This window comes from Typopeltis vanoorti, chromosome 2, assembly GCF_054136105.1.
Source record: "Typopeltis vanoorti isolate ZY-2024b chromosome 2, IOZ_Tvanoo_1.0, whole genome shotgun sequence".
Lineage (NCBI taxonomy): Eukaryota > Metazoa > Arthropoda > Arachnida > Uropygi > Thelyphonidae > Typopeltis > Typopeltis vanoorti.
In genome coordinates this window covers 121,019,378-121,046,604 of record NC_143550.1, presented here as the reverse complement: position 1 = coordinate 121,046,604, position 27,227 = coordinate 121,019,378, and the positions used below count along the sequence as shown (strand labels likewise).

The 27,227-nt window shown below is 35.9% G+C and overlaps 1 protein-coding gene across 1 annotated transcript in view; it reads right to left on the bottom strand.

Annotated features, from left to right (window-relative positions):
• Rpn8 (regulatory particle non-ATPase 8) overlaps nt 1-27,227 on the bottom strand; it is a 71,180-nt gene that overhangs the window by 7,542 nt on the left and 36,411 nt on the right. The window contains exons 6-7 of the mRNA XM_090407825.1: nt 25,705-25,785; nt 13,656-13,747 (exon numbers count right to left, since the gene is read on the bottom strand). Coding sequence (XP_090263951.1) covers nt 13,656-13,747; nt 25,705-25,785 — 173 coding nt within the window. The remainder of the gene's footprint in view (nt 1-13,655; nt 13,748-25,704; nt 25,786-27,227) is intronic.

Genomic DNA, 27,227 nt, shown 5'->3' with positions numbered 1-27,227 from the left:
AAGTAATTACTCCATACTTCAAGGATATCTTTTTCTCCCGTTTTCATGTCACCTTTATCATCTCTAACTCCTTTTACAGCACTCTTTCCTCCATTTCTAAGCTTCTTCAACAACCTCCAGCATATCTTACCACCTTCTTGATATTTATTTTCTATGTTCTTGCCAAAGTCCTCCCATGACTTTTGTTTAGCTAGTTTTACACAGTGTTTCGCTTTCTTACATTTGTCTCTGTATTCTCTAAGAGCAAAAGCTGACTTATTTGCCAGGAACTTTTGATATGCTTTCTTCTTTTCCTTCACTGCCTCTTTAACTTCCTGTGTCCACCATGGAGTTCTGATTTTTCTATCCTTGCAGATTACCTCGCCACATGCCTCTCTTGCTGAATCAATCAGGGTTTTCTTCAAGGCTTGCCACTGAATCTCCAAGGTTTAGTTCCTGTTCTCAAATTCCTTTCTTCATTTTTTCTTCAATAATCTTTGTGTATTTTAGTCTACAGTTCACATCTGAGAGCTGCTCAACTCTTATTCGCTTTAAAACTTTCTTAGATGTTATTCTTTTCAATATGAAATTCAAATTTTATCCTGCTCAAGACTAAGTAGTGATCACTTCCAATTTCAAATCCTCTGTACACTCTGGTGTCCTGCACCAGGGTGAAAACATGACTATCAACAATAACATGGTCAATGAGACTTTTCTTATTCCTTGCTTCTTCTCTCCATGTGAATTTGTGTACATTTTTATTTTGGAACATGGTGTTAGTAATAACCAGTCCATGTCCTGAGCAGAAATCCAACAGGTATTTGCCATTATTATTAGCTTTGCTCTTTTCTCCAAATTTTCCCAAAAGATTTTTGTATGTCTCACAATCATTTCCTACTCTGCTATTTAATCCCCAACAAGGACCAACTTTTCCTTTTTCTTTTCATTGTGTCAGTTGCTTTTTCTAAAGCCTCAAAAAATTCCTCCACTTCTACCTTAGTAGAACCTTCTGTGGGACCACAGGTAAATAAGTCTCATTGTCCAATTCCCCATTCTGATATTAGCCCACATCACTCTACTTGAGACTGCCTGCCATTCAAGAATATTAGCCTCATATTTTGTGTTGAATACTATGACTACTCCTTCTTTTCCTTGATTGTCATTGCCTGAATATAACATTTTGTATTTATTGCTCAGAAAGATCTCACCAGTTTTTGTCATTTTTGTTTCAGTCACCCCTATTATGTCGATCTGGTACTTATCTAATTCTTCAGCTAGCTCCATTTCTTTGACATTCAGGCTTCTTATGTTGATAGTACTGATCTTTAATTCTGGTGAGGTTGAGTTGGGGTGTGCTTTCAGATTTGTTTCAGTAGCTGACTTTTCGCTGTTTACCCTGATTCCCTGGCGAAAACAACGGGAGCCTTGTTTAACCGGGCGACGCCCCAGCCGGCATGGAATTTTGTCATGTTGTACCATCATTCTGTATATTGGTTTAAGCCAATAAGAATACAATTTGGTCGGCTAAATTCCAAATTGCCAGCCCATCCTCGTTCATTCAGTATCTAGGTAGATACCCAACAGGGTGCACCATGAGAAGGTGAGGATTGGACATTAGGTGAGAAGCCCTTGTCGGTTCTCCGCAATCCTTTAAAGGCTATGTGGAGGTCTCCTCTCAGTTATACAGATTTGATCCTTAAGCACCCCACAGAAGCTATGTTTGAATGCATTACCTAGGTTAGGAGATCAAATAAAGTAGGTGCAAAATGATGAATGAAGAGGTAGAGCATGTGATTTGGAAGAACAGATTATAGAGGCAGCAAAAGATGAGTGGTAATGGTCTTCTGCATGAGGAGTACAAAGAGCAAGCAAGAAAGGTAACACACTTAGTACCTGTAGCAAATGTGCAGCATCAGCAGCAGTTGGTCGATGAGGCCAAAAAGAAATCCTGAGGAGTTTTTTCGATATGTGGTCAGTAGAAGAAAGAATGATACTGGTTGGAGAAAAGTAGAATGACAAATGTCAAGAAGGATATAACAGAGATGTTATATCCTTCCTTTGCTATAGGTTGTCACATGATAGATTGTCACATGACAAACTGGTAATTAAACTGGAACAGATGGTTACAGATAATAGATTAGTACACTGGATTGGGGATTGGCTATGTGACAGGTATCAGCAAGTACTGTATGTGAAAGAGAGTGATATCACAGAAGAGCAAAGTCACTAGTTGTGTGCCTCAAGGGCCTGCTGAGGCAAATGGGCTGCCTCAACACAGCTTAATATGGTTTTAAAATCTGGAAAGCAGTATAAGACTGGTGGGGATATTTCAGAGCAGGTGGAGGAGATGAGGGATTAGGGGATTTGGTGGATAGAGACTTGAAAGTTCTGGGACATTTTGGTAAAATTGCGAGGACAGCACCGTGTATTATGACAGGCGATGGGGAGATGGGAGTAAGGATGTCATGATTCCATTGTATAAGGCTTTATTGGATTACTGTGCACAGATCTGGTCACATGGTTTTCGAAATGATGAAGAGATGTTGGAAAGGGTTCAGAGACAATTAACTAGGGAATTAATTCTAGTCTGGATAGAAAAGGGGGGGGGGAGACATGATCAAAGCATATAAGTTGGTAAGGGTTATTACCAGATTAATGTAGATCAGAATTTTCATATAATGAGTGGAGAAAGGGGGGAGGGAATGAGAGGCAATCCCAGGAAGCTGTATAAGGAAGGTGGGAGCAAAGGGATGAGGAATAAGTTTTTTGCATGAAGAGTAGTGATTGGTTGGAACGCACTGACTGAAAGTGTGGTAGGTGTAGAAATGGTGAATGCAATCAAGTTACAGTGTGATGAGCTGTGTGTGTGTGTGTGACAGAGAACACCTCCCAAGATGAGCTGCTAAATGCCATGGAAGTCTGATGATAATTCCAACTAAAGAGCTGGATTCTGAATACTCAATAAAATGATCTGAATGTCAAAATAATCCTTGATTTCTCCATCATTTTCTTTTTAAATTTGTGCTACAACTAATGCTACAAGTCTCCCTATCCTACTTAATATGTATAAAATGTGCATGTCTACTCATCTGTGATGAGTGAGAATTTTTAGTTGATGAGTAAAGAAGAGAAGTTTCAATTAACTGCTAGTTTTATTCACGTAATGCCAATTTTACGGCATGTTATATATATATATATATATATATATATATATATAAACCTGATTATTATAGCTGATTCTTGCTACTGATAATTCACAGGTAAATAATTACAAGAATAATTTGTTATAGTGGACAGTTTAAATAGTAAATATTCTTTAGAACAGAACTATGCTCAGAGCTTTGGTTAAGAGATTTCAGCAGACTGAGATACCAAGTTTGCTATATAGTGAGTGATACCAGTTAATACAATCTCTGTAGCCTGCTGTCTATTAACCACATATTCTCTGGTTTGTTTCCAGAATGAAATATCCTGTCACCTGTATGAAACCAACTAATTCACTTTTTGAATAGCCATTATAAATGTTTCTTACTTAGTAGGATTTGAATCCAGATCTTTCCAAACAAAGAGCATCATCACTACAACTGCACTGTGGAAATACTTACATTTATAGTATATCATGTCAACATTGATCTTTTCTTAATGGTTCCAATATTCACAACAAGCTATAGATATCTAAAAATCTTTAGATATTTATGATGTGATTTTTTTATTAATGAGTATGCTCTCAACTCAACTGCTGAACAACCACTATGGTAGGGAGTGAATAAGGAGGAATTAAAATATTACTCAACTAACACAATACAGGATTGCTTAAGGGTCAAAGCCATAACTGGGAAAAGACCTCTACATTGCCTTTCAGGAATATGGAGAACCAACTGGGGGAATGTGACCCAATATCCAATCCCCACCTTTACCTGGTGCACCCCATTAGTATGTATTCACTGAGGATGAGCTGACAATTTGGGACTTAGCTGATTAAACTGTACTCTGTATTGGCTTAAACCACAAATGATGGTTTTCATCAAGGAACCAGGGCAAACAGTGAAAAGTCAACTACTCGAACAAGCTCCAATTCAACATCTAGAAGAAGAATAAACCCAACACCTGTAGAACTAAAGATAGGAACCATCAATATAAGCAGTATTAACCACTACCGGCCAAGCCGTCAAGTTTATCACAGATGCGAAGTGCATATTAAAATTGTAATACCGTTGATATTACATTGAAATATATGAGATACGAAGCATATGAGGATGCATATGTGATCCATAATGGCCGGTGAGGTGGTTAATAGAAAAGAAATCAAACTTGCAGAATTGTCAAAGTACCATGTGGATAATTGGCATTACTGAGACAAAGAAGACTAAAAAACAGATAAGATCTTACTAAATAATAAGTATAGGATGTTATTTTCAGGCAATAATGATCAAGGAAAGGAAGGAGTAGTGACAGCATTCAACACCAAACACGAAGATAAACTTCTTCATTGGAAGGCAGTAGTTTCAAGTAGTTATGGCACACTTCAAAATGGGGAAGTGGACAATGAAACTTATTTGTGCCTATGGTCCCACAGAAGGTTCTTCTAAGGAGGAAGTGGAGGAATTTTCTGATTCATTAGAACAGGTTGCTGACATCAAGAAAATGTGTTTTTGTTGGAGATCTGAACAACAGAATAAGAAATGAATCCCAAATAGATATATAGGAATATTTTGGGAAAATTTGGACAAAAGAGCAAAGATAATCATAATGGTAAGTATTGCTGGATTTCTGCTCAGGACACAGAGTAGTTACTAACACCATGTTTAAACAAAAAAGATGAAGTTCATATGAAGAGAAGACACAAGAAATAAGAAAAGCGTCATTGACTACACCACTGTTGACAGTGATATCATCATGCTGGTTCAGGATAGTGTACAGAGAATTTGAAATTGAAGTGACCATACAGGATAAAAACAGATATCACATTGAAAAGAACAGTATGTAAGAAAGTTTTAAAAACAATTCAAGTTCAGCAGCTTTTACAGGTAAACTGTAGACTCAACAACACAAACATTATTAAAAAAAAAAAAAATGAAACATATAATAAAACTTTGGAGTTTCAGTGGCAAACTCTGAAGAAGACATTAACTGATTCAGCTAGGGAGGTATGTGGTGAAGTTGTGTGCAAGGCTAGAAAAATAAGAATACCATGGTGGACACAAGAAGTTAATAAAGTAGTAATGGAAAAGAAGAAAGCATACCAAAGGATCCTAGGAAATAAGTTGGCAGATGCCCTAAAAGAATACAGAGAAAAACGTGGGCTAAGGTTAAGTGTAAAAATAGTTGAACAAAATTCATGGGAAGATTTTGGTAAGAATATGGAAAATAAATCTCATGAAGGTGGCAAAATGTTCAGGCTACTGAAGAAGCTTTGAAATGGAGGAAAGAGTACTGTAAAAGTAATCAAAGATGATTAAAGGTGACATGAAAACTGAAGATAACGATATCCTAGATGTCTGGAGTAATTACTTTGAAAGACTTAAATGAACCAAGCAGTGACCCAGAACCATACTAGAAAATTTTCTTGAGGAATGCAAAGAGGAATATATATATCAATACTTAGGTAGAAAAAAAGTGTCAAAAACTTGAAATGTCAAAACATTTGACCAGAAATTCTTAAGTATAGAGGTAAAAAAGTGGTGCAGCAGCTACAAAGCATAGTTCAGAGGGCCTGGTTAGAAGGGCGAATTACCAATGATCGGAGTAGAGCTCTCATAGTACCACACACAAAAAAAAAACGTGGAATAAAGCTGAATGTGAGAATTACAGAGGAATTTCTCTAATAAATGTTCCATGTAAGATTTATGCAAGCATACTTGAAAAGAGGTTAAAAGATTGTGGAAGAGAAACCTGGAGAAGAACAAGCTGGGTTCGGGCCAAATAGAAGTTATCAAGATCAGATTTTCACTTGAAGACAAACAGTTGAGATATCATGGGAATATGACAAGGATTTCTGCTTTGGTTTTGTAGATCTGGAAAAGATTTATGACAAGTGCCCAGAGAAAAGCTTTTTGAAATACTACAATTATATGGGGTAAATGGAGCATTATACAGGACAATACATAGCCTATAATTAAGTTCCAAGTTAGAACCGATGGAAATACAGGAAGATGGTTTGATGTAAAATCAGAGAGATGAGACAAGGTTGCACATTATCTTCACTCTAATTCATCATCTATATGGATTACATTATGAAAGAAAGTCGCAAGCCTGATATTAGAATTGGAGATGCCAAACTTAGCTCTTTGCTTTATGCAGATGATGATGTATTCCTAAACATATCTAGTACTATAATAAATTTAGTTTAATCCTTTATCCAAGTGTGAGCAAACAAAGTTTGCACCCAAAAGTATCTTCAGGACTGGGGTAAGGTAGTACAACACCAGGCAACTCATTGCAAAGGTGGACCAAGCTAACATCACTTCTATCTCAGTATCTTCCATAATGCAAAACACATCTCCTTGTGGATATGTATAATGCTATGCATTAAGGGAAGGACTAGTTTCGACCTTTATTGAGATCTCTCCAGTGGGAGCCAGGCCCAGAAGTGGAGATACCAGGCAGAAGGAATGGCGAGGTCATCTTTAACTATAGGAGTTGCCAAAAAGTGTGCCACCTTTTTCTGGATTTAGAGAAAGAAGTTGAAAGTTTATTTTTCACTTGGTTAGCATGGTCCACCTTTGCAGCGAGTTGCCCAGTGTTGTACTACCTTACCTCAGGCCTGAAGATACTTTCAGGTGCAAATTTTTTTTGCTCACACTTGGATAAAGGATTAAACTAAATTTATTATAGTCTAACCAAGTGAAAAATAAACTTTCAACATCTTTCTCTAAATCCAGAGTAATTTAATAAAAAGGTGGCACACCTTTTGGCAACTCCTATAGGTAAAGATGACCTCGCCATTGCTTCTGCCTAGTATTTCCACTTCTGGGCCTGGCTCCCACTGAAGAGACCTCAATAAAGATCGAAACTAGTCTGGGTAGTGGCCCTTCCCTTAATGCATAACATTATACATATCCGCAAGGAGATGTCTGTTGCATTATGGGAGATACTGAGATAGGAGAGTGATGTTAGCTTGGTCCACCTTTGCAACGAGTTTCCAGGTGTTGTACTACCTTACTCCAGTCCTGAAGATACTTTCAGATGCAAACTTTGTTTGCTCACACTTGGATAAAGAATTAAACTAAATTTATTATCGTCTAACCAAGTGAAAAATAAACTTTCAATATCTAGTACTAGTTTCCAAGATTCAGTAACTACACTGAATTATAGCTGTAACAAATTTAGCATGAAAATCAGCAATAAAAATACTAAAACTATGAAAATAGGCAGGAGCATAGAAAACTTCCAAGGCATTCTGAATGTAGATCCTGTAGAACAAGTAAAATATTTCAGCTATTTAGGCACAGTTTTTAGTGAAGATGACAGTTTAAATTTGGAAACAGAATAAGCAAAGCTGGTATGGTGGGTAGCCAGATGAATAAATTTATATGGAATAAGAGAGAAATTAGCAAAAACATCAAACCAGCAGTATTCAATACAGTGTTCAAACTTTCACATTATGGATCTGAGAGCTGGGTTAAAAATAAAGCACTTGATCAAAGAACACAGATATGAGGGTTCTGAGAAAAATTAGGGAAGTGAACTGATGGCATCAATGGCAGAATCATTAAAATGAAGATATTAGAAAGGAACTTGACATTTTTAGCATCAAGAATGTGTAAACAGAGTCAATCTAAGATGGTATGCCAACTTAAATAGAATGGTGAGGAATAACAAAATAGGTTTTTGATGCCAAGATTGCCAGGCTAGAAAGAGACCCAGAGGTCTAGGTGGATTGATTCAGTCAGAAGTGCCTTAGAAATCTGAAATGTTAGATATGCCAATATTGGAGTGCTCACAAATAATAGATTAATTTGGAGGAAAATTGTTGATAGGAGAATAATAATAAAGTAAACTTAATCATGTAGTGCTATCATAGTAATCTGAACAGCCCTTAAGGGTATAAATATCAGGAAATTGGTAATGATGATAACACAATACAGCTCATGATTTAATATCTGAAGAATTTTCATGTACCTCCATATTCTACAACTAAGTTTCAGAAATGTTATAAAATGAAGAACTGTATCCATACCATATCTAGTGAATTCAAGATCTTGGTGCATGGGGACATAAGACAAAGGGAATTCTTTCTTTGGTTGGAATATACACATACCAGCAACTGAATTAGAAACCTTTATTTTACGTATAGGCATGTGACTGCCAATACCAATCCTCTTCAATTGATGCACACAGGAAGTTCTTTTTGTCTGCACAAGTTTCTCAGATGACAGTGATCTAGTTCATGGTAGACTCTCTTAAGATCACTGATATGCCTTTTAGAAAAGCAATGTGGATCATTTTTACACTGAATAAACACCTGCGATATCTCACTTTTTGACAAACCAGTCAGTTCTGCTGTTTTCAAAATTGTGGCTCCAGCCAGATGAGCACCCACAATACGTACTTTATTGAACTCCAAAACAGCCCTTTTTTTTCCCTTTTTGATCAACACTACTGATGATTGCCGACCAGAAGCATTCTTAAATAGTGCCGAGAACATGTGGTATGCACATGACTAAGCATTTTGTATATATGCTGCATAAATGATGTTTACCAACCAGTAGCATTCTTAAATAGTGCCTAAAACATAAGGTGATGATCTGCATAAAGGTTTCTAATTCAGAGAAAAGTATGTGTATATCTATGCTTGAATTACAATATGTAATTCAAGGCTTACAACATGTAATTCAAGACATGGACTGGTTATTACTAACACCATGTTCCAACATAAAAATGTGCACAAATTCACATGGAGAGAAGAGGCTAGGAATAAGAAAAGTCTCATTGACTATGTTATTGTTGATAGTGATGTTTTCTCCCTGGTGCAGGACACCAGAGTGTACAGAGGATTTGAAATTGGAAGTGATCACTATTTAGTCTTGAGCAGGATAAAATTGAATTTCATATTAAAAAGAATAACATCTAAGAAAGTTTTAAAGCGAATAAAAGTTGAGCAGCTCTCAGATGTGAATTGTAGACTAAAATACACAAAGATTATTGAAGAAAAAATGAAACAGTTTGAGAACAGGAATCAAACCTTGGAGATTCAGTGGCAAGCCTTGAAGAAAACCCTGATTGATTCAGCCAGAGAGGCATGTGGTGAGGTTGTCTGCAAGGATAGAAAAATCAGAACTCCCTGGTGGACAGAAAGTTAAAGAGGCAGTGAAGGAAAAGAAGAAAGCATATCAAAAGTTCCTGTCAAATAAGTCAGCTTGTGCTCTTAGAGAATACAGAGACAAATGCAAGAATGCTAAACACTGTGTAAAACTAGCTAAACAAAAGTCATTGGAAGACTTTGGCAAGAACATAGAAAATAAATATCAAGAAGGTGGCAAAATATTCTGGAGGTTGTTGAAGAAGCTTAGGAATGGAGGAAAGAGTGCTGTAAAAGGAGTTAGAGATGATAAAGGTGACATGAAAACAGGAGAAAAAGATATACTTGAAGTATGGAGTAATTACTTTGAAAAACTGCTAAATGAAACAAGCAGTGATGACAGCACAATGGTAAAAAACACTGACCAGGCATGCAGTCAGGAATACATATCCATACTTAAAGTAGAAAAAGCCATCAAAGGCTTGAAATGTGGAAAGGCAGCAGGAGTAGATGATATTCGACCAGAAATGCTGAAGTATGGTGGTATAAAAGTCTTACTGTGGCTGCACTGCATAGTTCAGAAAGACTGGACAGAGGGACGGATTCCTGATGATTGGAGTAGAGCTCTCATAGTACACATATATAAAAAGGGAAATAAAACTGCATGTGAGAATTACAGAGGTATTTCCTTATTGAGTGTTCCTGGCAAGATCTATGCAAATACACTTGAGAAACAGTTGAGAAGAATTGTGGAAGAAAAGCTTGGTGAAGAACAAGCTGGATTCAGGCCAAATAGAGGCTGTCAGGATCAGATCTTCACTTTACGACAAATAGTCGAGAAAGCATGGGAATATAACAAAGATCTGTGTTTAAGTTTTGTCGATTTGGAAAAGGCATATGACAAGGTGCCAAGAGAGAAGCTATTCAATACTCTGCAGTTATATGGTGTCAATGGGGCATTATATCAAGCAATACTTAGTCTTTATTTGAGTTGTAAGTCAGCAGTTAGAATTGAAGGAAGAACAGGAAGATGGTTTAATGTTAAATCTAGTGTGAGACAAGGATGTACATTATCCCCTCTGTTATTCATTATCTATATGGATCACATTATGAAGGAAAGTGGTATTAAACATGATATCAAAATTGGAGATGTTAATGTCAGCTCTTTGCTTTATGCAGATGATGTTATACTTCTAAATAAATCCGCTACAAGTCTTCAAGATTCTCTGACTAAATTGAATAGGTGTTGTAATAGATATGGTATGAAGTTCAGCAATAAAAAGACAAAGACAATGAAAATAGGCAGAATCATTGAAAATGTCAACTGTGTTGTGAATGGAGAACCTGTGAAACAAGTAAAACATTTCAGCTATTTAGGCACGATTTTTACTGAAGATGGTAAATTAAATATAGAAATAGACAACAGAATCAGCAAAGCAGGTATGGTGGGAAGTCAATTGAATAAATTCATATGGAATAAGAGAGAAATTAGTCGGAACACTAAATTAGCTGTATACAAGACAGTGTTCAAACCAGTTTTAACTTATGGATCTGAGAACTGGGTCAGAAGTAAAACACTTGACCAAAGACTAGAGACCGCAGATATGAGAGTCCTGAGAAAGATTAGAGGCGTGAACAGATGGCATCAATGGCAATATCATATTAAAAATGAGGATATTAGGAAAGAACTTGACATTGTCAGCATCCAGGAATGCGTTAGCAGAGCTAATCTCAGGCGGTATGGTTGCTTAAACAGAATGGGCGAGGAAAGATTAGCAAAACAAGTGTTCTCTGCCAGGTTGGCAGCAAAACGATCCAGAGGAAGACCAAGATATAGGTGGATTGATAAGGTACAAAGTGCCTTAGACGATAGAAATATAAGATCTGATAATGTTGGAGTCTTGACAAGTAACAGACTGATTTGGAGGAAAATTATAGATAGGAAATTAATAATGATGCAATTTTTTTCATGTAGTACTATCATATCCTGTACACCCCTTGAGGGTACATGGCAGGAATTTGATGATGATGATGAATTACAATATTATTTTCATCAACCGGGCCCAGTTTACTCATGGAGTCAATGCCTGGAACTCTCATTTATGGGCATCTGCTGTATTTCTATAAATGACTGTAGATCTACAATATTACTTGTTTACAAAATATCACCTGACAAGTCAATTAAACCATACATCTTTTCATACAGGAATACATACAGTCACAGACTGTTAAGTGAAGACAATTATCAAGCATTTAATGAACATGATTATACAGTGGTATCTTGCTAATCCGAACTAATAAAAACTGTGCTCGTTCGGATTAGCGAATTTCCCCCCAAAAGACAACAAGAACTAGCGTTTAAGACAAAAATAATCAGATTCTAATGGTACACCAATTTAATTCTGTAAATAAATTAAGTAACTGATAGAAAAAAGCTACTGTACTGTAATGTAATGTAAAACAAAAAAATAATACAGTACACAAGTTTATTTTAGTAAAAAATGTAATTTATATGTACCTGTATTGTTGAGGAGTCTGATTTAATAAAATTGCATAGTTCAGTATGCAACTTAATTTGCATAAAAAATATCACTTTTTTGTACACAACACACAAAAAATTTTTTTATTTCTTTGTAAAAAAGTCACTGATTTTCTTTTGCTTCTTGGAAGCTAAACTTTTTTCGAATGCTTCTTCTCGAAGCTGCATTGGCAACAAAATTTTGTGAAATATCATTCTGCTTAGCACATTCTATACACATATTAAAACTGTCAGCTTCCTCTTCATGTTTTACTTTTTTTTCTTCAAGTTCTTTATCGTCATCATCGTCTTCTTATTCATTCTGTAGCACCATATTTATAATTTCAGCATCTGATTTGATTTCGAATTCACTTCCAGTTCTACCTGTAATCCATTTCGTAACATCTGTGAAATTTCAACATCTGGATTTATATTTTTAACTAAATTATGCACGTTTTGAATTTCCCCTTTTGTGTATATTTGTGATTCATGCCGACAATACAGTATAAAAAAGCAAACTTGAACACACAATAAATCAAAATAAGGCTCCAGTATAACCATACAATCGACAGTATGAAAAAAATACTGTACTGTAATAATAATAAAATAAATAATAATAGTTAAAATAATAATTATTAAATAAAAATAATAGTACACAAAATAATAATACGTAATAAATAATTTTTTTTTCCTTTCAAACCACCGTTCGGATTACTGGAGGGTTCGGACTAAAGAAGTTCGGATTAATGAGATACCACTGTATTTTAATAAAACAGCCTGTAAACATTATCACTAAGTATTTTAAAAAGAATTTTTAATTAACTATGATCAATTAAATTCTATTTTTAGATGTACACCCATGGAATTTCACCAAAGATCGAAGCAGATAACAGCTAATTTTGAACATTGATGAAATGAACACATCTGTTCAAGTCAAATCAGGCTACATTTCAAATATTCACAGCTTCATAACAGTTCAGATTATGCAAAACAATAAGTTATGAGAAATGTGTTGTGTAAACTGAATATGCTGTTTGACCACTTTGCATGCTTTGTAGGTTGAAAAGCATGCAAGCTCAAACCTCCTTCTCCCTTACTATAATGAGAACTGAATCACATTATTTCAACTAAATGGTATCACAGCTATTGACTAGCCATGATGAAGTACAGATAGTACCAGCTGAGAACTGGACTCATGAATTCTCACTGGGAATGGCCACCCCATCTTCCCTGTCATATCAGGCAATGGCTTCCTATAAACTTAATAATGCTTATGATAGGGTGATTAATTCTATCTGCATTGTCTGTAAACTGTGTATGTGTGTGTGTGTTTTCTTGGTTTCCCTATTTTATGAGAAGAAAATCCTGGGTTTCTAGAAGGGGGAAACCCTACCACCTTCATACGAGACTGGCTAACTCACTTTCAGCTGAAAAGCCTTGATAAAGGTGCTTTGCATTGTACGTGGATTTCAACCGAAGTTTTTCTAACCAAAGAGCAGCATCTATACTAACTGAACTATAGTGGATCTTACTGAGAATGGTCTTGGGAATAAAATTTTGAAATACTGGCATAATGTCAGCAGAGAGTCTGTATGGGTTGAATATGTACATCTGAAGTAGCTCTGAAATTCTGCTATAATTAAAAATTAAGTATTAGTTTATTACATTTCCAGCAATAACTGGAAAACTGTATGTAAACTTTTTAAGTATTCTGAACCTTTTGTTCTTGTTTGAATGTCATCCATAAAAAGTCTTGGATATTTTGTAGTGTATGTGTGTGAGTATCATAAGTTACTTAAGTAACTTCTAAATATAAATCAGAAAATTATTTTCAGTATTCTGCCATAACTGGACTTTCTTCCTTCTCCCACTTTTTTATGCTGATATTTACATTAAGACATTCTGGAAGATTCAAACCTTAATAAATGCTCTACTCCAACTTCTTCAGCTTCTTCAGCACCAATTTCACTTGGAACATGCTCAAAAGTTTTTGTAGTTGGTGTTCCATCCTTAAAAGAGAAAAATTAAAAAATAAAACAAAGATTAATACTTTTTGGACTTCCACACTTCACATTTTATTAATCTGAATAAGTTAATAAAAAAATACATAAACACAATATGGAATTAACTAAAAAAACATACAGTTAACTTTCTTTACAGCAAACACAGCTATGGTACACTCCCTATAACAAATACTGAAATGTCCCCTTCTAAGTCCTCAATACTATTCCACTACAGCAAAAATCTTCTGCTATAATAAGATATTCCTTTTTCCCCTATGAATTCACTATAGTGAGAGATGATTAATATACATAGAAATGCTAATATTACAGGGGAAAGTGAAAGAATTAAAAGATAATAACCAAATATCCGAGGACTGAACTCAGATTTCGATACCTAAATATTTTGTTAATGTAAATAAATTAATAAAATATATATTGATACACAAAAAGAAATCTACCAATACAGAATATAAAATAATGATTTGCTATCTTCATTATAATCTGTCTCTATATTAAGAGTTAAATGCAAAGGGAACTGGCAAAAGATATTTAACAGACTTAACACCTACAATGCATCATCTATTCTCTCGAATTCCAATATTTTCTGTCTTTTATCAGTTACCTTACATATAATCATACTTATATTATACTAGCAGTCGTTTGGGGGATATACGTTACTGAGGAATGTATTTTGATAGCATTGAAATTCACTAAATTATTGCACACCCTACTTGAGAATGATGAGATCAGTGTTTAAAACATTAATTATAAAAGAAGATCCTGAAGTTTGAATTATTCGAGCACTACAAGTTTTTTTGAAGGAAGAATAGGAATGGAGTGTAATGTCATCACTATGGATAAGATTTGTGTGTGTCTGTGAGTATATAGCAGATGGAAAAATCTGATGAAGTTGTCAATCCAATCACAAATAACAGAGGGGTGGTGGGGGTGGACAATAAGAAGGTAGCTAATGGGTAGGTTATGTGGTATATACAGTCTCTCCCTGTCAAGTCAACCCTGCTTCCCTGGCTGCAAAAGGATACTTTTCTAGTTGGAGTTAATGCCCAGTGAAATACCATTACCTGGATTACTGTTCCCCCCCTCTCCAAACACACCCACACACACAAACTCCCTTCTTCATACAGTACGCATGATACCCTTCAAGAGCATGCACAACATAAAACAGACTTAGAGACCCGACGTCCTCTCCATTTTGAAGGTACATCAGCAAATATGGTGGTACACAGGATGCCTGCCATGTAGTAAGTAGTATATGGCTCGAAACCTGTCAGTAATAAATCAGGAGGCTCCCAGTAAACTGGTGCATAACATACTCTTGTATACACTGCCAGGTCATGTGGAGAGAGAGTTCGAGCAGTGGTATACGGGAAGCACTGTCAAGGCTACATTATGGCAAGGCAGGACTGACTGGTCGCTCTGTATGAGTGTCATGCCCAAGAATATCTCCTCTCTATAGACCCACTCCAATACTTCAGTCTATCCATAAATGAACCAACATACAAACATTGACAATGACACTGCAACTAAAATCTCCCTCTCAAAAAAAACAATCCTAATAAAAAAGACCAGACAAGCACAACATACAGATCATGGCAGTCTCCACTAAAAAACTCACTTTCATATCCACTTTACCATTTATCAATATTCAAGGCATAAATGCCAACATAAATGGCATTCATCATCACTTACTCATCCAGACCTTCAACACTTGACAGACAACATCCAAATTGCAGTTACATCCACTACTGTCCGTCTTCAACATCCACATTATGCATTTCATTATTCCTTTTGACACAGGAATGGTACATGCACCTTTGTGAGACCTAATACTGAATGCCAAAGAATGGTTAATTTAGGAATCTCTGCTTTTGAGATCCTCTGGTTCAAGGTTTCCTTGTCCCATTTACTAACATTTCTCTGCTGCATTTACAGATCTTCAAACTCCAAAAACTACTCTAACATCAACTTCCTCTCCAAGTAGCCTGACCACCTACAATCCAGCTATCCAAATAATGAAGTCATCTTCCTAAGCAACCTTAATGTCCACAACTCCAACTGGACCTGACTAAATGGATGAGATGAGAAGCCTCTGCTATAAGCAATGACCTGATGTAGGTTGCACATCTACTTACCTAAATTCCTGATATCCTCTACACTCTCCCAATATCTTGATTTCTTTTTAACTAGTTCTTCCAGATACAACATAAAAATCATCTCTACTCTCAGTAACTCAGATCAAATTTATGTGTGAATCTACGGCCTGGTTGGCCGAGTGGTTAGTGTATCCGCTCTCCAGCCAAAAGGCTGTGGGTTCGAATCCCATCAAGGGCATGGATGTTTGCGATTGTCTGTGAAAATACTAGTGATGGTGGTCGGTGATAGATGGTCATAATGTAGATGATGAAGATAGTTGTGGTTGGTGGATTTGTGGAGACAGAGTTGTAGAGTAGATGTCCTCCCTCGATGAGCCTTTGGACTCCCTGGAGGTGTTACGTAATAATAATAATCTCCTCTCTTAAAATATGCCCATCCTCAACCTTGTGTCCTCTGGTACTATAAAGGTATACCAAATGGGACAACCACAGAAATTTTTATTCTATCTTTCTCCAGTCTGACCATTGCTACCACTCTTCTGTCTCAAACACTTGATTTCAGCAAGTCACAAAAATTATCACTGGCATTCCTCATTCTACACAAATTTTTTGTCCATTTTTCGTGCCCTAGTTCAGAGGTGTTCAACCCGTCAATCGTGATCGACCGGTCGATCTCTTGTATATTCCTCCTTACTTACAAATTTAATTAAAACTGAAAACATAATATTTTATTTATCATTATTTTGTATTATTTTTAATTCACTTTAAGTGTATTGCTATTGTTTATTTATTTTTTGTTAAAATTGTCAAATCAGTAATTTTCTTATAGGTCCGGGTAAATAATTAATATGGATCAGTGGAAGTCAAACAGCAAGCCGAGGGAATGCGATTATAAGCAAAGTGTAGAAACTCGATTATAGCTTAAATATTAAATATTCCAAAGCACATTACATCGATTCTTTACTTAGGTTAAGTCCCATGTGAATATTGTAAAAAAATAAACTTTGTTTGTCTCTGTATAGTTTGTATTAGATGTTTTTGTAAATAACTCTTTTGAAGCTAACTGTATATACTGCTTTAATAAGAATATGTTACAGTGTTAAAAACAAAGGCAATGTTTTTGTCGCCGAAGCTGTACATAGCGGCATTAGAAAGATTTTTATTGAAACCTGTATGTATGAGAAAGGCTTGCAGGCTCTAAGTGTAAACATCTCCGAAGTCAGTCAGAAAGAGTTCAAACAACTTTCCAATGGCCTGCAACTTACAATCAAAAGAAAGCGGAGGAGAACAAAAGGCATGCCAAACTTGAAACTTAAGATGAACGACTCATTGATTCTTTGGGAGTTGCCAAACTTCATATGAGGTCCCAGAGGAGGCCTAATAAAAAGTGACTGAAGCAAGCAGAAGGGGTCCCGGTTCCAGAATTGCTGTCAGAGGAGGCCTCCCGGTCCAGAATCGCCATCAGAGAGACTGCCCAGATCCACATTGCTTGAGAGAGGAGTTTCCCGCTTCCAGAAAGGAGCTTCTCGGTTCGAGACATCGCTAGAGAGAGACTACTTCTAGGCTGCAGACAAGGTTTCAAATTGCCGAAAGCAAGAGTTCCAATTGCCGGAGAAAAGTTTCCAGGCCAGGTTAATGTCAGTGTGTTGTGTTTTCATTACAATTTGATGAATCAAACGACTTCACTGATATTGCTCAGTTAATGGTATTTCAAGATTATTCAAGTAAAGAAGAACTTCTGAAAATTATACCATTATTGGGAAGGACTAGGGAAGAAGACATTTTTTCGGCATTTGATGAATTTGTGAAATAATACAAACTTCCGCTTTTTAAACTTGTGTCTATTACTACTGATGGTCTCCTGCAATGATAGGTAATAAATCAAGCTTCATTTCATTATGTAAAAACGATGACAAATATCCAGATTTTTTAACGTACCACTGTATTATTCATCAACAAGTACTGTGTAGTAAAAGATTATCCAAAAGATGTTTTGGATATTACATTTAAAATTATTCTGTTTGAGGAAAAGCCCTGCAATGGTGGTTATTTAAATTACAGGCAGATGATGTACAATAATGTTCGCTGGCTCAGCAGAAGTCAATTTTTAGAAAGATTTCTTGTATTAAATAATGATCGTAAAAATTTTCTTGATGAAAAAGGATATATTTATCCACAACTGAGTGATAAAAGATGGTTTTTACACTTATCATTTTTAGTAGATTTCTGTACGAAATTAAGCAATTTAAATTTAGAGTTACAAGGTAGAGATAAAAATTTAATTGACATGTTCAGTTCAATAAAAACTTTTCAACAATACTTACTTTTATTATTAAAGAAAAATATAAATGACCACGAATTTAGACCTCTCCCATATTTATTAAAATTTTTTGAACAAAAGCAAGAAATGCTTCGCTATGATTTAAAAGAATTTATTCGTGAAATAGAATTAGTCGAGGAAGAAATAAATTCAAGATTTAAAGATTTTAATAAAACTGAAATGATTGTATCTTTTATCAATAATCCATTTCAAGAAAACTTGAACATCACAAAAATTTCAATTGATTTTTTATGACCGTCATAAAAAATCAATTAAGAAACCAAATTACAAATGATCATTTGGATGATTGTCTGCAATTGGCCACTTCTTCATATCAACTTGACTATGAAAATATTGCGAGGTCCAAACAACGCCAAATTTCACATTAACTTTTTTTTTTTTTTTAAATCAACCAGCATTTCCTGTAACTTGTGAGTTTGTAATCAATCTGTTGTTTTTTATAACTTTGGTTTTCCGAAATACAGAAATAATTATTTTATTCCAATATTTTTTTTTTTGTTGTATTAAAATAATTAAAAGTGATAAATAAATTTTTAAATACACAAATAAAGTTTTTAGTTGTATATTTTTTTTTAGTTGTTTATTTGTGTGTAATCAGATATCAGGTTGCGGGAAAGTGATCTATATAAGAGAGTAGATTGCCGAATAACTTATATATAAGAGAGTAGATCGCGAATAACTTTTTATAGAAAAGTAGCTCGCGTAGTAAAAAAAGGTTGAACACCACTGCCCTAGTTTAAAAGAAAGTGTACCACAACAGTTGAAGAAAAAACTTAGCTTACAACAGGTGGCTTGCATCCATAATCCCAGCTTCATATCTGGCCTATTCTGAAGCACTAAATAAATGCAAAACAATCAGAGCAAATCTAAATCTGACTTCTTAAAGGCCAACATCAGAAAAATTGCCTCCTATCAAAATGAAGTTTGTGCCTTCTAGACCGTTGCTAAGGCCATTGACCACAATCTCTGTTCACCTGCACTTTCACCACTGTCATGGCAAAGATACCCCCCCCCCCCAAGCATAACCTTTCCTTCAGTCCTTGCACAAATTTTAAAATAAATTTTAAAAATCTTATATATATTTTTTACCAGGTCCAGAAACCCTGCTCTAGAGACAAAACACAGAACTTTTTTCAAGCCACTTCAGGTCTCCGATAAGCAGGGTGGTGGTCTCAGACCAGGCAACATAATCCATCTCCCATCTTTTATTTATTTATTTTTTAAAGAGAATCCATCCAAAAGGTTGGTCAACCTGATAAGAGATAAGAAATTTGTTCTGTGAGTTTGAAGTTGAACTGGGAGGGGGGGGGGGGGGATTATTGATGCCAATTCTAATGAACAGTAACTATACAAGTATTTATAGAAGATGCAGGCTGCAGAGACTGAATGCCTATGGGAAAATGAGTGGAGTGTCTAATGAGAGAGAAGTCATCAATCAATCTAACTTCTCTGTATAGAATCCGGTATTTTCAGGCAGCTCTTCAGAGCTTTGTCATGTCGTTCTTCTATACTTAACTGATACTTCAACCAATTACCATCACAGTAATTTTCTCCAAAATAATGGAGAAAGTCATAAATAGTCAACTTTTCCATTTACAGGCATACCCATTAATCAGCAACCATACAGTGCAGTTTCACCATTCAAGGTCCACAGCTGACCTATTAGCCTGCATCACTTACCACTGAACATGTGGCATGTAAAGGTTTGGGGGAAATGTGCTGTCACTCTTGACATTTTCAGAGTTTCTGATCACATTTTGCACTGAGGCTTGCTAAGCAAACTGCCATCCTTTGGTCTACCTGTCACCCTCTGTAACTGCGTAGTCAGCTTTCTTTGATTGTTCACTATGTGTTGTAGCGGGTGGCATTTCAAGCTTTGCTCCCAATGCAGGTTTGTGCACCAGAATTGACTCCTATCCCATGTCGTCGCCTGTATATGCTCTCTTAATCCACTGATATTTATCCCACTGGAAACTGACTTATGTTCAACCCATTCCTAAGAAGGGTGACAAAGCACTGCCATCAAACTACCACCCTATTTCACTCACCTCAGTCCTATCTAAAGTAAGACTGAGGTGAGTGAAAAGAACCATTAATTCTTAATTACCTTGAAGGCACCTAGCTAATAAATGACCACCAGCATAGATTCTATTGTTACCAATCAACAGGAGATCTACTCACATATATCACTCATCTCTGAACAAATGCCATGAAGAAGTTTGATGAATCTCAAGTGGTTGCAGTTGATCTTTCCAAAGCTTTTGACCGGGTCTGGCACAAAAGGCTTACTAAGCAAATGTTCATTTGATCTATCTTCTGCAGTTGGATTGCCAGCTTTCTGTCTGAATGCACACTATGTGTAATGGTGGATGGTTCCTTATCCTCTCACCATTCAACTAATGACAAGGTCCCACAAGGTTCTGTTCTCTCACCAACCCTCTTTCTTTTTTATATCAATGACCACTTCAGTTGACCTCCAACCCAATACAGTTTTGTAGATGACAGTACATTGCACTCCTCCCCTTTCATTTAATAAACCTCACTCTACACAAATCACTTCAACCTGCAGAAAATCAACTACCACTGCCCTCACTTCTGATCTCCAAGCCATCCTCCAATGGAGTGTCAGATAACCTCATCAATTTCAATGTTAGCAAAACCCAGTTTTGCCTATTTCTCATAAAAAAGAACCATTTTCTCCCAGTATTATCTTTGACAACACTCAAATTTCCAGACAAGATGAGATTTCTCTTCTTGGAATCACTCTGGCATAAACACATCACAACCATTGCATTCTCAGCTTCTTAAAAATTAGGAATTCTCTTTTACTCAAGACATTACTTCATCTCTGAACAGCTGTTAACCTTATACAAATCACAAATCTGCCCAGATATTGAATACTGTTCTCACATTTGGAGTGGGGACCACCTAAGAACTCCCTCAAAATGCTTGACTCAATATCCAGAGGAGAGCAATTAGGCTTACCAACTCACTCCTTCCACTTTTGCCCAGATGTTTAGTTTCTGCAATATGTGTATTCTATAAATATTTCCAAGGCAAATGTTCAGCTGAAATAGCATCAATAATCCCTCCCCATTCAGTACTAAGTCTGTTGGACCACATGTAGCTGCCATCAAACATCCTTTCACAGTACACCTTGAAACCCACACAACTAGTTTCTTTTCCTCTTCCTTTATCCTTGCTGTATTGTAGAACAGTCTTCCTTCTTATGTGTTTCCCAAAGAATACAATATATACAGTCTTTTAAATGAAACGTAAACAAGTTTTTCCTTTTCCAACCCACTACCCATACATGGTACTACCATACTATAGGTTGATTAACCTACCTTTCATGTGTGGGCTCAACATTTTTTTTTTTTTAATCTGATCCACACATGAAAGGCCACAAGACCTATAGCGCATTAGTGTTACGTGTGGGCAAGAAGAATAGAAGAAAGGAGGAATTTGTTCGCTTCTGCTTGAACAGCTGAGGTTTATAATCTGGGGAAGGCAGAGTGGGGAGGGATTGTTCCAAAGGACAGAAGTGGATGGAATGAAGGAAAAGGCAGTGAAATTGGTTCGGTGTGTTTTAAGATGGAGTGGAAAAGGGTGCTGGTTAGCAGTGGCTCTAGTTTTAATGATTTTAAAGGAGAGTGGAGGAATAATAGCAGCCAATTCTCAGCAGAGCACTGTCTTTGAAAGTATCTACAGAAAAGGCATAAGGCAGAAAGTGAGAGGGATTGAAGTGGGTATGTGTGTGTGTGTGTGTGTGTGTGAGAGAGAGAGAGAGAGAGAGAGGGGGGGGGGAATCATTAACTGGCCAGATTATCCAGAAGAGGATAATCTGGCCAGATTATCCTCTTCTGGATAGAATTGAGCAATCTTAGAGAGGATTTTTGTGCTCCACCCCAAATATGGAGCAATATTCCATGGTTGGGTGGATTTGGGCTTTATACAAAGCCCAAATAGAGTTAGCAACTGTGAAGATGTTAAGTAGTGTCTTGTGCAAAAAGTACACCAAGTATATTGGCAGCTACAAAAGCTATAGTTGAAATGTGGTTGTGCCAGGAAAGATCGGAGGTGCAGGTCTGTCTGAGTAATAAGTTTGTCCTTGTTCCGCTGGGATATAGCTAGAGATCTGGGTTCAGGTCCCTGGTCGTGGTAGATCTTGAGGATTTTAATACTTGAACGAGCGCTACAAGGTTTGTCGAATGAAAAGGAGGAATAGATTGTACTATCATCGGCAAAGCTATGGATAGGATTGAAAGTCAGAGAGCAAGTCATTTATATACAAAAGGAAGAGAGTGGGTGAAAGAACAGAATCCCAGGATATTCCTGCATTGGTGGGGATATCTGAGGAAAGTAGACTGTCCACAATGACATGCAGCAGGAAAGTTGGCAATCCAGTTGCAGAGTGAGGAAGGCAGACCACAGGATGGCAGTTTGTTAAGTAGGTCCCTGTGCCAACCCTGATCAAATGCCTTTGAAATGTCGAGAGTAAACCATGTGAGTTTCTCCAAACTTCTCCATGGCTGAGTCCAGAGACGGGTGGTAAAGGCAAGATCAGCTGTAAATCGTGAGTGGTGGAATCCATACTGCTGGTCACTGATTAGTTGGGATGACGCTAGGCGGTTCAAGAGTTGGTTGTTGATGACCTTCTCCATAACTTTAGAGATAACAGAAGTGAGAGCAATTGGAAGGTAGTTCATTGGTTGACTTTTATCACCTTTCTTTGGAATGGGCTGGATGTGGACCTGCTTCCATTTTGTAGGGTAAATGCTAACTGAATGAGACAGATTAAAGAGACAATACAGGACAGGTGTTAGTTAGGGGGCACAATTTTTTAACAATAGGTGGGATACCATCAAGTCCAGATGCTTTGTTTCTGTTCAGGTTATTGAGAATTCTTCGGACAAAATACAGGGAGCTGTTGTGTGGCAAGTAGGATTTTTCATAATTTGTCGAGCCCTGTCCACGATGAACTATCTATTATACTAAACTATTTGTGGTTCTTACAAGTATGTTATAGTGAGATTTGACTATACTTTAAATCAATAGCCAGAAAGGAAGGATGTACAGGAAGATGGTTTCATGTAAAATCAGATATGGCAAGGGTGTACTATTTTCAAACTAGCATCCTTATCATAGAAGTCAATGTAGATCTGAGTGACTATTTTCAGAATCATGTTAATGTAATTATGTAGCACCACTATCAACAGCATCCCATACACCATTTAAAGATGTCTATCAGGAAACGATGATAAATTACATGGTATCTGACCGCTCATTAACAATTTAGTATTGATAATCATACTGAAAAGCTATGCGTTGCTAAATGCTAGCTCATCATCAATACGATCAGCTGCAAAAAAAAACTAATTTGTAATACAAGCTGAATTCTAAGTTGCTAAATTAGCAACATAGGATAACATCGTAGAAAGTTTAATGTTTATTTATTAAATTCTTGCGATCATTTGCACCAATTGTAAAAATTGGCTGCCAGTGGTATCAGATTTCTATACTGAAATCTAATCATGCAAGTAAAATCCTAGATATATGGATACTGCTATGATAATATCGACCAACCTTTGCCAGCAAAGGTTGGTCGAGCCTCTGCTATTAATGGCTCGCAAAAAGTTAAGCAAGTTTGAGCACAATTAGTAGTTGGAAGGGAATCCATTGTTCGATGCACGCTCTCCCTCGATGAGTCTTTTGGACTCCCTGGAGGTGTCACATAATAATAATAATTCTCTCTTATTCCTAAATCTTCTTAAATATTGATCTTAACTTCCTTGATAATTAAATAAACTAAGTCTTCACATTTTTATATGAAAAATGAAAAGCTCTTTAATAATACTAAGATACTAAGATTCAAAAAAATATACAATATTCTACATTTAACTTCAACAACAGAAACTTGTCTTAAATCTAAAAAGATAATTGTAAAATCAAATATGGCAAGGGTGTACTATTTTCAAACTAGCATCCTTATCATAGAAGTCAATGTAGACCTGAGTGACTATTTTTAGAATCAGTTATGTTAATGTAATTATGTAGTACCACTATCAACAGCATCTATTACACCATTTAAAGGTGTCTATCAGGAAATGATGACAACGACGGAGGTTTGGTGTAGTGGTGCAGACGGAAGTTGTACAATAGGTGTCCTCCCGTAATGAGTCTTCGGACTCCTTGGAGGTGTCACGAATAATAATTAAACATCATATCATATCTTATCTAGGCCCAAAAGTATACCAGATAAAAAGAAAATTGTTTCTTAACTAGATCTGGACTACTCTTGAAAGAAACAGTTTCTTTATCTGTTCAGTGGAAACAGTTTGTTAATAATCACTTTTCTCTTTATTCAAGTCTTGAAAATAGCTGTAGATTTCCTATTCATAGTAAGAGATACAAAAAGTGCAGATTTGGTCAATAAGACCCTCAATTTTGAACACTGTATAATGTTCTTCTTTTAAATGCTTACTAGAAAGATTATGATAAAACATTCCTTTTTTACTATTTCATCTTCAAGATTCATAACCTTTTACCTCTTCCTGTATGAAGGATTCTACTTGCTTTATCTATTCTCCAAAATGACTGCTAAATCATTACTGTTCTTATGAAACTTTTAATATCCAAAGAAACATTTCTCCTTCTATATGAGAAACTTTATCAAGTTCCAAATTTCTTTTAATTCCTTTCACAACTGTTACTTCAGTTACATTTGTAACATAACAGCTAAAATCCTTTAATCTTCTTTCTTCATGAAATGGAACTTTTGGAATGTATTTTTGGAACTAATGGAACTTTTCCAACTTGCTCCAAAAATTCTTCAATAACTCTATATATCTGTATCCCTTTTATAGCTCTTTCTTCAGCTGTTTACTAGTTACTGTGTTCTTTCCACTTGCACATATTTCAGGTTCTGCTTCAGTCATGATGTGAGACAAGATGCTACCATTATATTTCTTCATAGTGCTTCGCTTGAAAACAGTAAAAACTCACAGCTTCAGTGAAATACTTAAGTTTTTTCAACTTATGTATTTTAAACATATATGCAAATATTAAAATGTGACCTTTACAATGGATATACCAACTTACAAGCGAATCTTCTAATGCAGGGGTTCTCAACTTTTCCAGTGGCATACCACTATATTTAATTCAAGATATTAGATGTACCGGTAAGCAAATCTGTTTTCGTACCACCCGGCAGTGGCTCATGTACCACCAGTGGTATGCGTACCATAGGTTGAGAATCCCTGTTCTAATGCATTCACTTTGTTAAAATTTATAGCTATACATAAACACAATATATTTACAATCCGCCATAATCGATCAACCGTGTTTTTCTACAAAATATATATATCCATTAACAACAGAAATTGATAATTTAAAAGAATATTTAAGTTTGCATTTCACACACAAAATTACCCTTTTGTATTATCCAAAGTTAATCTAATTATCATAATTTTTTATGCAAAATAATCAAAGCCAAATTAAAAACTTACATCATGTACTTCCTCAACAGCAATATATGCTTCTGTTGGAAGTCCCAAATCTTTTGGTTTGGCATCAATGATAACAAGTACCTAGAAAACAAGATTTATTTTCTATATTTCTTTACTCATTCTGAGTTTATATTTGTAAATTAAAATTTTGAATAAGGTTATTAGATACACTACTACTATGAATTCTACCACTGCCTATTTCACATGCCAATCTTGTTATAAACAAGGGTGAATAGCTAAATGGTATTACTGTCAGGTATTTAAATAATTTCTCCAATAACAAATGAAAGAATGATGAAAAAAATGCTTTTTTTTATCAACAAGAAAGTAAAACAATAACTAAATCATTATGTTATATATAAATAAATACATCAACATTTTTGCATCTTCTGATTCAAGTTCCTTGACAAAGTTAATGAGATCAGTGAGAACAAAGGACTTCAACTTAAGGCTAGCAAGACAAAGATTATGGTTCTCAAAGGAAATATAACATGGAAGCTACTGAGAAACAAGTGTACCTTAATGGAGAAATAATTGAAGACATCAGCTAGTTTGAAAACCTGGGATCCATTATTAATGTGAATAATTGCTGTTCAGAAGACATCAGAAGACTAGGAATAGTCAGAGATTTGTCTAAAATCTCGAAGGATGGATCTATCTCCACAGGAACAAAGTTGAGGATTCTGGATGTAGCTGTTTTTTCAACATAGACTTATGGATGTAAGACTTGGAACCTAAAGAAGTCAGGTAGGAAAAGGATAGCTGCTTTTGAGATGTGGTGTTACAGAAAGCTGTTGAGAATATCATATACTGAAAGGTGGTCAAAATGGAAGAGTGCTAGAAAGGATAGAACTTTGAGGCTCCTTAAAGATATTGACAGAAGAAAGATGAAATACTTTGGACATATTGAAAGCATGGAAGGAGGACCTCTCAAAACAGTAATAGAGGGTAAAGTTGGTGGAAAAAGAGGAAGGGGTAGACGCTCAATCAGATGGATGGATGATGTGTCTGGAGTAACTGATTTTCAGATTGAAGCCTACAGAAAGCATAGAACAGGACCATCTGAAGAGGACTGGTGTGGCACATCAAGGAATGGGGGTGACAATACAGCATCTGATGATGTCCAATGAATAGATGGATGATTCATGTTCTGATTCTCATCATCTTTCACTGGAAAAGACAAGAGACCAATGCCCAACAATATTTAAACCATTTGGGCAGCAATTATATTATATTGAAATTACTGTAGTATAGAGTGATTTTATTCAAGATTTCTTATCACCACATTGCTGTGTATTTTCCAGGATTCCTATTATCATTATTATTATTATTTACTGATTCCCATGAGAGCAATAATAATTCTTCAAAAAATGCAAATTATAATAATTTAATTACTTGTTTACAGATACTTAACCTTACTTTCAGTAGTTTTATTTTTGGCTAGCCTGATTGGCTCAATGGATAGCAACTCTGCACTTCAACTTACAGCTTACAGGCAGGCTGTGGATTGAAATTACCTATAT